This window comes from Carlito syrichta, unplaced genomic scaffold (assembly GCF_000164805.1).
Source record: "Carlito syrichta isolate Samal-C Ts95f unplaced genomic scaffold, Tarsius_syrichta-2.0.1 Scaffold302582, whole genome shotgun sequence".
Taxonomy (NCBI): domain Eukaryota; kingdom Metazoa; phylum Chordata; class Mammalia; order Primates; family Tarsiidae; genus Carlito; species Carlito syrichta.
The window spans coordinates 541,173-552,538 of NW_007246678.1; the positions used below are offsets into that span (position 1 = coordinate 541,173).

Sequence of the window (11,366 nt, forward strand, 5' to 3'; positions counted from 1 at the left end):
TTAAAAATAATAACAGTAAATTACAACTGGATCTAGCCTTTTCTGAGAAAAATAATATTTTAAACAAGAAAAGCACGTGTCTCCGAGGTTGTAATATCCTACCCTCACCTTATACATACTTTTTTCTTCTGATTTTGGGGCCTTGAAAATATGAGTATACTTTAAATATAAATATATAGAGAAACCACTCACAGAAAATTTTAAATGAAGATAAAAATCTCAAATATATTCCAATATACAGTTAATGTCCTGTTAAGGGGATTAAAGGAAGAGCTGGAGGGGAGGGGTTGAAAATAAAATTATGAACCTAAAATTTAGCCAAGTAGTAGAACTTTTATTCTCCAACTTATTTCAATCAACTTAGGATAAAAAAAAATTTTGTTGTTTAAAAAGATGCAACTTCATTTGTGCTTAAATTTATGGGTAAAATAAGATTAACACCACACCAAAGATAAACATTCTTGAATTTATTCTTTGGTGAAAGGGATAACTTAAAATGAAAACAGCTCTAAAATATTAACTCAATTTTCTAGGAAAGAGAAAAGAATGTTAGAAAATTGTTTCGCAGAAACTAAAGAGACCCAGGAGAAGAGTTACTCACAATCATACCAATTAAATTAAATTATATCTTGAGGGGTAATTAGGAAAAACAGAAGCCAAGAATGGCAGAACTACTACTGGTCTCTCAGTCAATTCCTTTTTATAGCTAAAGGTTAAAGGTCTTTCTTTCACAGTCATTAAAAGTTCTTTAAAATGCTATATCACTAAAAGTTTCAACTTATAAATACACACCCATACACATTTTCTCTCTTTCTTAAAAAAAAAAGTCACACCCTGAACACAAAAGCCTTTGAATAACAGACAAACATGCTTAATACTGATTTTTCATTTTCTGCTTTCAATTATTACTACTAAAACAAAACAAAACATAAAAACTCTGAGAGGTTGCCAGCACCCCAAAGGCATTTCCGCATAAAAAGAGTTAATGGGCAGCCAGCTTAACTAAACTGCCAGTGACCATTTGCAAGCCTCCTAGGTATATTCCCAGCAAACACATTATCAGATTAAAGGAACTGCAAACAAACTGGGCTGAAACCTTTCTTTGTTCAAACCCAGCCTCTTCTTCCTGTGATGTCATATTACAAATCTAGCAAGCCTTTCTTTTTCACTTCAGAGAAAGCCCATCTCACAATACAGCCGGCAACTGAGGAAAAGACTTCAAATTCAGCAAGAGCGAACACGCTTAGGAATTTACTTTGGGACCTTTAGAAGACAAGTTTACCACCATCTGGGATCCACTGCAGAAAAACTAAAAGGGAAAACTTCGCTTGAAAGAAGCAAGAAGTCAGAGAGAACAACTTGGGAATGTTTCAAACTCTGAAACTCTGCATTGAAAAGCAAAATAAGACTGGTAAATTAAGCTTAAACATTCCGGAGCACAAAAAAACTTTATCTTTGAAACATTCATCTTGACTACTGAAATACAAGTTTACAAGACGAGTAGTTTTATTCCCGGCACGGAACACAGCTTTCCTTTAAATTTAAACTCCTATGGGTTGGTTTCACTGACTGCATTTTTTAAAGATTACTTGTCAGTTAACTAAGCCTGGACTCATGGATTTTCAGGAGACCAGAAAATGAGAGTGTTTTTCTGTTGAAGAACCAAGTGGAAAATTTACATCAACAAATTTCATGTTTCTTTTGGAGATTTCTGAGAAAAAGGAAATATTGTAAAATCACCCAAAGAGTCAAATAATTTGCAAATAAATTGGAGATTAGTGGTCACAATCTGAATACCAAAGGAAACTGCGCCAACAAAAGGACTTCCCCACTGAAATCTGGACGTGCCTTTATGATGGTAAGCACTAACTGCACCGAAAATGACTCCTTTAAGTACACTTTGTATGGGTGCATGTTCAGCATGGTGTTTGTGCTTGGGTTAATATCCAATTGTGTTGCCATGTACATTTTCATGTGCACCCTCAAAGTACGAAATGAAACTACAACATACATGATTAACTTGGCAATGTCAGACTTGCTTTTTGTTTTTACTTTACCCTTCAGGATTTTTTACTTTGCAACAAGAAATTGGCCATTTGGAGATACACTTTGTAAGATTTCTGTGATGCTGTTTTATACCAACATGTATGGAAGCATTCTGTTCTTAACTTGTATTAGTGTAGATCGATTTCTGGCAATCGTCTACCCATTTAAGTCAAAGACTCTAAGAACCAAAAGAAATGCAAAAATAGTTTGCATTGGTGTGTGGTTAACTGTGATCGGTGGAAGTGCACCAGCAGTTATTTTTCCGTCTACCCACTCTCGGGATAACAGTACCTCAGAAGCCTGCTTTGAAAATTTTCCAGATGCCACGTGGAAAACGTATCTCTCAAGAATTGTAATTTTCATCGAAACAGTGGGATTTTTTATTCCTTTAATTTTAAATGTATCTTGTTCTAGTATGGTGTTAAGAACTTTAAATAAACCTGTTACATTAAGTAGAAGCAAAATAAACAAAACTAAGATTTTAAAAATGATTTGTGTACATTTGGTTATATTCTGTTTCTGTTTTGTGCCTTATAATATCAATCTTATTTTATATTCTCTTATGAGAACACAAACATTTGTTAATTGCTCAGTAGTTACAGCAGTAAGGACAATGTACCCAATCACTCTTTGCATTGCTGTTTCAAACTGTTGCTTTGACCCTGTAGTTTACTACTTTACATCGGACACAATTCAGAATTCAATAAAAATGAAAAACTGGTCCGTTAGGAGAAGTGACTACAGATTCTCTGAAGTTCAAGGCACGGAGAATTTTATTCAACACAACCTACAGACCTTAAAAAATAAGATATTTGACAATGAATCTACAATATAAGCTGCCTGAAATAAAACCATTGGGACTTCACTGGGACAGAACTAAGTTACTTCAACTGTGAAAAGTGTTTTGTTTTGGACAAACTATTTCTCCACCTCCAAAAGAAAATTAACATGTGAACATTTTTAAGTTTTCGGTATAAAGGAAATTTGTATTCAATGTGCTAAGCATTAAAACATATTCTATTCTTATATACACTCCATCTTGTTTTTCTGAGCCATTTTGACTTGTTTCTTCTTCATCTTCATTAAAAAATATTTTTAAAAAGTGATTCAATGTCTAAAAGTGGCTGATTTAAATCATGTGACCATCTATAATGTTTTTTAATTCCTTTTTATATTAAATGATTTAATTTACTAAATTTTTAATACTAAATTATTCTTATACTAACTGATTTGCTTCTATAAGTATTTAATATTTTATTCAACGTATAATGCATTTTTATTTTATTATGAATTAAAACTATTAATCCTGTTTCTTAAACTATAACAACAAATGAGAAAGGAGAGTAATCTGAAATAATCGCGTTTTGGAATAATCCTCCCTCTAAAAAATAGCTAAAAATGCAGTCTTCTGTAGAATGATGACACAACCCTCTTTGATGATACTGAATAGTAGTAACACAGGTAACATTTTGGGGTTTCTGTCTTCATAGGCAATTCATAAAAAGCAGACACTATCTATATGGTATGCTTTGAAGTTACTATTTTGATTCATTTTCTGTATATTACCCAATTTCAAAATGATATATGCCACAAAAATTGAGAGAAAGGAAACTAATAAAGCATGATTTTGTGAAGTAAGTTTTTTAAAAATAAAATACTACTAGAGGTATGTTTTAAAGGTACATTTATATCACAATAAAAAACTTGGGTTTTAAGTATGTCGGGTCAAAGAAATGCCAAAGATAGTGAAATACAGAACTTGACACTTAGAAAGTGATATGAAGTCATGTGTTGCTTAAGATGATTGGTTAAGTCATTTCATCGTGGTACAAACATCACAGTGTGTACTTAATACAATTCTAGGTGGTACAGCCTACTACACACCTAGACTTATATGGTATAGTCTATTGCTCCTAGGCTACAAACCTGTACAATATATTACGGTACGAAACTGTAAAACAATGGTTAAGTATTTATGCATTTAAATATAGGAAAAAAAAAGTAAAAATATGGTATTGTAATCTTATGGGACTACCATCAGATATGTAGTCATTGACTGAAATGTTGTTCTGTGGTATATAATGTATATTTTTAAAATTTCCTTTTCCTCTTCTGACCATTTTAAACTAAATATTGAATAGTTGAAAATGTTATTTCAAGTAGGCAAAATGTCTAATTAAGTAAGGACACAGCTCCTTATATTAAAAAGCAGCAAACACACAAAGCCAAATAACAACTACATTTTCAGGTAAAATTTAGAAAAAAGTACCAAGTACACTAAAACTTTCATTTTCCAAAAAATCTTAAAAAAAAAAAAAATTCAAACAGTTTTCCAGAGTTAACTAAAAAAGAATTATTTCTATTTGACAAAAAGGATATGGAATTAAATTTAGCATTCAATCTATCTGATTTTTATCAGCTTATCTTTCAAGTCCTGAATGCAACTTGGACAAATATTCTTTAAAATTTAAATTTGATTTTTGCTGCTCTCTTGGTTTAGGCTGTGATGATTTCAGACAAATGATAATTTGATAGATAGGTGAACCCATTTTTAATAAAATAATACTGGGGTGTTTTCTTTAGAGACCCATGGTTTCTGTTAGATAGGCCAGAAGCAAAATAAATCCTTTAAAATAAAACTAGTAAAAAAATTAAACATGATCTTTTCCATCCCAAGAGAAATATATACATATATATGTGTATATATATTAGAACTGATACTTTTACTTTTTATAACCTCAAAATGACAGCTCCAAGCCCTCCTAGTCCCTCAAAAACAAACAAAAAAACTAAAACTGCCCACCATTTTTAACATCTTCATACAAAAGTAGATGATTTAATCTTTCTTCCCACATTAACTTCTTCCAAAGATCAGAATAAGATGAGAAAAATTTTCAGGTGTGGAAAGCAGCTTTCTAGCATCCTAATGATTGGTTCTGAACTCAGAAACTGTCTTTTCTTAGACAATATCAACTAACTAGTTTACCCAAAAAGGTATGAAAATGTATGTGTTACATATAATATATCCACAGAAAATTATAAAAAACTGAATTTGCTACTTAAGTATCAGCAAACCGTAACACTCTACATTCAAAATACTGAAAGTAAATTTGAAATATAAATCCTAATTATAGATACTGGTATTTAAAGAAACTGGTCACTCAGTTAAGAAATAGAAAATAGAAAATGGAACAAGTTTTATATTTCTATGTGAGAAATAGTTGATTTATGAATGGTACATAGCTATTAAGAGTGAAGTAATTGCTTTCTGGTTCTGCAATTTTGGGCTCCTGATGAGCCAGATACTTTGTCTTTTGCCAATATGTTAAGTTACTACAGCTTAGAAGAATCTTTTACTACCTCCCAAGACCCAAATTTTTTTAGTGCCTGCATGCCAATCCAACTCCAGATGTCACAAATGAGAACAGATGTTCTAACGTGTAAATGAATTTTTGCGTAGAAACAATTTTACAAAGTGTTTAGGCATTGATGAAATCTTAAAGTAATTCTACGGTAAACTGTTTTAAAAAGTTCTTTTGGGCTTGCCTAGAAACTGAATTACCCATTTATACCACGACTTTAAGAAATAAATTACAAGCTGGGCTCTGTGGCTCAGCCTGTAATCCCATGCTTTGGGAGGCTGAGGTGAGTGGATTGCCTGAGCCCACGGGTTCGAGACCTGCCTGGGCAACTTGGCGAGACCTCATCTCTACAATAAATCAAAAATTAGCCGGGCGCGGTAGCACACGCCTGTAGTTCCAGCTACTTGGAAGGCTGAGGCGGAAGGATCGCCGGAGCCCAGCGGGTCGAGGCTGCAGTGGCCGGGGGCGGCTGCTGCACTCCAGTCTGGGCGACAGAGTGAGACTCCAACTCAAAAAAAAAAAAAAAAAAGAAATTACAAATTATTTGTACAAACTTAAGGACACAGGATATAAATCAATGGGAATACTTAGCGATCAACAGTATTACTTACTTAGCAACATTCTCCAGTACATACTCCTAAAATCTTTAATTCTCAAATTCCTATTTTACTTTTTCTTCATCATTTTTACCTGATATCTGACAGTCTTATAAAAGCGCGAAGAATATAAATTAAACATGGTAACAGACCAGATAAGAAAGATAAGGAAATTAACTCTAGGCAAACTTCTTTCTCTACCAAGTATCCCACCCCCTAAAGTTTTACTCTAATTCCTCTTTTAAAAGTACAAAATTATTTCTTTCATCTGAAAAACAGTATTAAAAACAGAATCCAAGAGACAGGACCTCAAAAGTGGTATAGTTTAACTCAAAACTTTATAATCAGTTTTCAAACTCAAAACTTGCTTTTACTCATATAAATTCAGTCAACTGATTTTTGAAAATAATTAATGTTTAAGTAAATATTGTGAGAAACAATTGTTTGTCATATACTTACAACTGAGTTACAGTTAATAGCCATGGGGCCAATGTGCTAAGTTCCATTTTCTTCCTGTCATAATGGCTTTTGGAAAATAGACAATTTAGAACAGAAAGGGCCTGGGGGTCTTATATTACTACAATGTAAATTGAGAAAACTGAGAAACTACAGCGCTAAATAACTTGCACAAAGTCAAATAACAAGTTAAGGAAGAGTCAAGGTGAGCACCCAGTTTGTTGCTGTTGCTTTTTAAATAAAGTAATGAGGTTTCACTGCCTCGCCCAGTTCAAGAAATCCTCCTGCCTCAGCCTCCCAAGTAGCTGAGACTACAGGTGTACACTACCACAGCTGCCTGAACCCAGTTTTTCTTTTTTAACTTGTCTAGTTCTTTAATGGTGCATGCAAAGGCCCTGTGGAAGAGAACTTGCTATAATGAAAGGAAGAAAACAAAGTCAAAGTGGCTGGACATACAGGGCTGAGATCTTACATGTAATTATAGGCCATGTTAAGACCATATTAAGAGCTGAAAATATGTGCAGTCCTGAAAGATTTTTTTTTTTTTTTTGAGAAAGCAGGATTTATTGAGAACAGAAAAGCTCCCATGGCGGGAGGGGGCCCGAAGGGATTGCCCCATCCTGAAAGATTTTAAGGCAGGAGAGACATGATCAAATAAAGATTTCTGATACATGGTAGAGATGTCTTTGTCTTCAGCAAAAAGAGAAAAATAATCACGAGAACTTTATTTATATTATTTAAAGGGCTCTTACCTTTTTTCTGATTATGTCTTTTCTCCCTTATTAAAATGGGAGAAATTTTTTGAAAAGATTGTGATGATAGATGGGAAGAGTATTTTAATGTCATCACTTGGTAAAATTAAGTTAGCAGCCCTCATGGAGAAAGTGGTACCTTCCCATATCGCTGGCGGGAATGAAAAATGGTACAAGCCTTATGGATGGGAACTTGGTAACATCAAACATACATGCACGTGCGTGCATAAATACATACACACACACACACATTCATTGTGCCATTATTTGAAATTGCAAAATATTGAAAACTACCTAGATGTCCAATCATAGAAGATTGGTTGAACAGACTATAGTACGTACACACAATATAGTACTATGCAGCTGTGAAAATGAAAAATTTCTCTATGAACTAATATGAAGTGATTTCTAGAAAACAGTGTGAAGTGAAAAAAGCAAAGTGTAAAAGAGAACACATACTATGTCACCTTTTCTGTAAGAAAAAAGGCAAAATAAGAAAATATACATACACCTGCTTATTTTTACAAGAAACACAGGAAAGATAAACCAAAAAACAAGGGATGGGGTGGAGAAGGGGTAGAAGAAATGTCAAAGAGTATGGCTTTTTTTCAAATCATACATTTTTGTATAGTTTTGACTTTGGGAAGACTGTTTATGTTGTACATTACGTATCTGTAAACTTTTTTTTTCAAGGGGCAGACAGTAAATATTTTAGGCTTGTAGGCTACACAGTCTTGTTGCAACTTCTCAACTCTGCAATGCAGGGCAAAAGCAGTCACAGGTGAATAAGATGGCTGTATTGCAATAAAACTTTATTTACAAAAACAGATGGCCTGTGGGCTGTACATGCCACCTCCTTTTATACACAGTCAAAAAACTGAAGTCAACAAAGAAGGGAAAGAAAAAAACAAAGCCATAGAACTTAATTTATATGAGTGCCTGGTCCATAACTCTTCTCAATAATTTTCTGTTGAATCAATGAAACTTACAGTTTATTAAAAGAGGGACATTAGTTCTAATCAGGGCTTTGCTACAAACTAGTATGACTTTAGCTAAGTCATTCAACCACTCTATGTTGACCTCTTCCTCTTTAGCTAAGGGTTTTGAACTAGATAATGTGTAAGGTTCACTCCATACTCTATGATTCTTATTTAGTCACTTACAACTTTCATTCATTCCTTACTTTTAGTAACCACTGTCAATATGCTCCCATGTCATGTTGGGACTACAGTAATTCCATCTCCTTCCTAGTTTCTTCCCTTCAACCCCTCCAAGGCAGCTTAACCAGATTCACCTATTAAATCATCACTTTATGCCATCATTTGATACACAGTTTTAAAAGCTATCAGGTTCCCTAATGCCTGAGCGAAAAGTCCAATTTCTAGGTTCAAAGTTCTCCAAAGTATGGCCCCAATGTACTTAATATTTTGGTTACTTCCCAACCCCAGTCTATAAAGCTTTTGCTGTCAAAATTATTTTCATGCTACAAGGCCCAGTTCAACTCCTACCTTAAAACAAAATCCTCTTTGATAATGCTTACCGTCTGTATCACTTATTTGATATTTACTTACTGCCTTTGTTAGTTATCTTAAAGTTATGTCTTCTCTTCCTAACTAGATATATCCAGCTCAAGGAAAGGGATATTTTATATTTATTTGGATTCTCTATAGGGCCTGACATAGGATTGAAACAGAGGGAGTAGAGATTGGAAGGAAAGGTCCTAGAGTTAAGAACAAACTAATCATCATTTGCCCATCAAACTGAAGGATAATTTCTGGTAACCAATACCTATTTACATACACAGTACATACTCTAGGTATTTATCAATGTAGTTCTAACAAATGTCTTATACTTACACACAAAAATGTAAAAAAATAAAAATAAAAACTGCCCTGTTATTCATCAAACCTATGGCTCATTTAATTATTTAAAAAGCCCAAGGGGAATAAAGGTAATATTTTATTTTGTCAATACAAGAATTCATTATCACTGAAACTCTTACTACTATTTATCAACGTTAAAATGCATCTGTTAAATCCCCACCCTTTAGATGAGGTCATGCAATTGCTGAAATAACTCACTTTGTTCTTGAAGGCATTCTTTAATAAATGATCTGACTTCTCATTTGGAATGACTATTTCCTAGGTCTGCTGTATCCTAGGACTTCCTGCATTTTTCTCTGCACTGGTGTGACAGTTGCACTCTTTATTAGAACCCTGATTTCCCCTTTCTTGGGTTCCTTTTCCACTCTTCTAAAGCATATTCTCTAGTAATTTCATTTCAAAAGGATACTCAAGAGATAAACTTTCTCAGTCCCTACATATCTGAAAATTATTTCATTTTGCCCTCATGTTTGACAGGGTAGGTCAGATAAAGAATTTTCGGTTATCAAACATTCAGTATTCCTAAGGAGAATGGCAATATCAACCTCAATTATTCCCTAGCATATAGCTTACTATTTCTCATTATTTATTGTTTTCTCTTTTATAATTTTCTTATTATTTTAGAATTCTGAATTTTCTTTTTTTTTTTGAGTTGGAGTCTCACTCTGTTGCCCAGACTGGAGTGCAGTGGCCACTCCCGGCCACCGTAGCCTCGACCTGCTGGGCTCCGGCGATCCTTCCGCCTCAGCCTTCCGAGTAGCCGGAATTACAGGCGCGCGCTACCACGCCCGGCTGAGTTTTTGATTTATTGTAGAGATGAGGTCTCGCTGCCCAGGCGGGTCCACTCACCTCAGCCTCCCAAAGGCGCGGGATTACAGGCCGAGCCACCGAGCCCGGCTGAATTCTGAATTTTCACCAAGATGTATCTGCATTCATTCATCAGGTTTGGCACTGAATGGGCTCTTTCCATTTGAAGCCAACTGGCTTTCATCAGCTTTGGAAATTCTGTTTCTGTTTTTAATAAATTATTATTATTTTCTCTCTTCCATCTTCTCTGGTCTTTCTCATGGGATGAATAGACAAGATATTGAACTGAGGTACCCGAAAATACCAAAGTAAGGGGCAATACAACCTAACAGGCATGATAATTTGTTATAATTTCCTCTTAGGAAGAATCATCTTTCCTATTTTTTTTTCTTTAAGTCTGTTAAAGAAGTCTGGGTTTACTATACTTTCTCTTCTGCTTCTCTCTTTGGCAACATCAGGAAATCCTAGCCGTGTGCGCATGCGTGCGCGCATGCGCACGTGTGTGTGTGTGTGTGTGTGTGTGTGTGTGTGTGTGTGTGTGTGTGTGTGTACAAAATCTGGGGGGGGATGGTTAAGGGCCACGTGTGTGTGTGTGTGTGTGTGTGTGTGTGTGTGCGTGTGTGTGTACAAAATCTGGGGGGGGGGATGGTTAAGGGCCAGACATGTATCTGTGTAGTTTGTACACTGCACAGTAGCTTGGGCTTCAGCCTAAACTCTGCATACCAAGTCTAGGGCTGCTGTCTGAAGGGCATCTTTTTCATCATTAGTTCAGAGAGAGATGCATTTCTCTGATCTTTATGGGCTGGCATGACTTTAGGTGGAGGACTGGTCCAGGTTTTTCATGGTCTCAAAATGTGGTGCTCAAAGAATAGTGCCCAGACCAACAGTATCAGTTTTATTTAAAACAAGTCAGGAATACAAATTTTTGGCCCCTATCCTGGAAACTCTGGGGTTTCTAATTTGTGTTTTAACAAGCTCTCTGGGTGATTTTGATATATGCTAAAATTTGAGGACCACCACCAAACAGCACTTTAGAAAATCTTCATGATTACTATCCTACTCTTTGTATTTGCTACTTTGAGACTGGATGTTCCCACTTTCACCAGAGACCTTTCCCAGGTGTATTCTGTCCTGTGGTTTCACTGCATCTTTTGATATACTCCTTATTTAGTTTTTATTAAAAAATGAATTAACCCTTCCACTTCCTGCCACTTCACAGGCTGAGTATGGTTGGGTTTCACACGTGTGTGTGTGTGCATGTGTGTGTTGCAGTGTATATGTGTTTGTTTCTTTTCTGTCACTTCCCTAGGGCTTTGGGGGAGAAAGGAAGTAAGGTGTGCAGCCAGTCTGCTATTCTGAACCAGAAAGTCTCATTTTAAAAAGGAACTGGGCCGGGCTCGGTGGCTCAGCCTGTAATCCCAGCACTTTGGGAGGCTGAGGCGAGAGGATTGCCTGAGTCTGCGG

General features: G+C 35.3%; 2 protein-coding genes across 2 annotated transcripts in view; one reads left to right on the forward strand and one right to left on the reverse strand.

Moving 5' to 3' along the window:
* RB1 (RB transcriptional corepressor 1) overlaps window positions 1–11,366 on the reverse strand; it is a 173,862-nt gene that overhangs the window by 61,611 nt on the left and 100,885 nt on the right. The gene's annotated exons all lie outside the window — the stretch shown is intronic.
* On the forward strand, window positions 759–3,242 carry LPAR6 (lysophosphatidic acid receptor 6). Its single transcript, XM_008056951.2, has one exon. It carries the CDS (start codon window positions 1,853–1,855, stop codon window positions 2,879–2,881), a length of 1,029 nt encoding a protein of 342 aa, XP_008055142.1. The 5' UTR covers window positions 759–1,852; the 3' UTR covers window positions 2,882–3,242.

Bases quoted from the DNA above. Each gene is read 5' to 3' on its own strand.
- LPAR6 (XM_008056951.2), top strand. From the start codon at position 1,853: ATGATGGTAAGCACTAACTGCACCGAAAATGACTCCTTTAAGTACACT.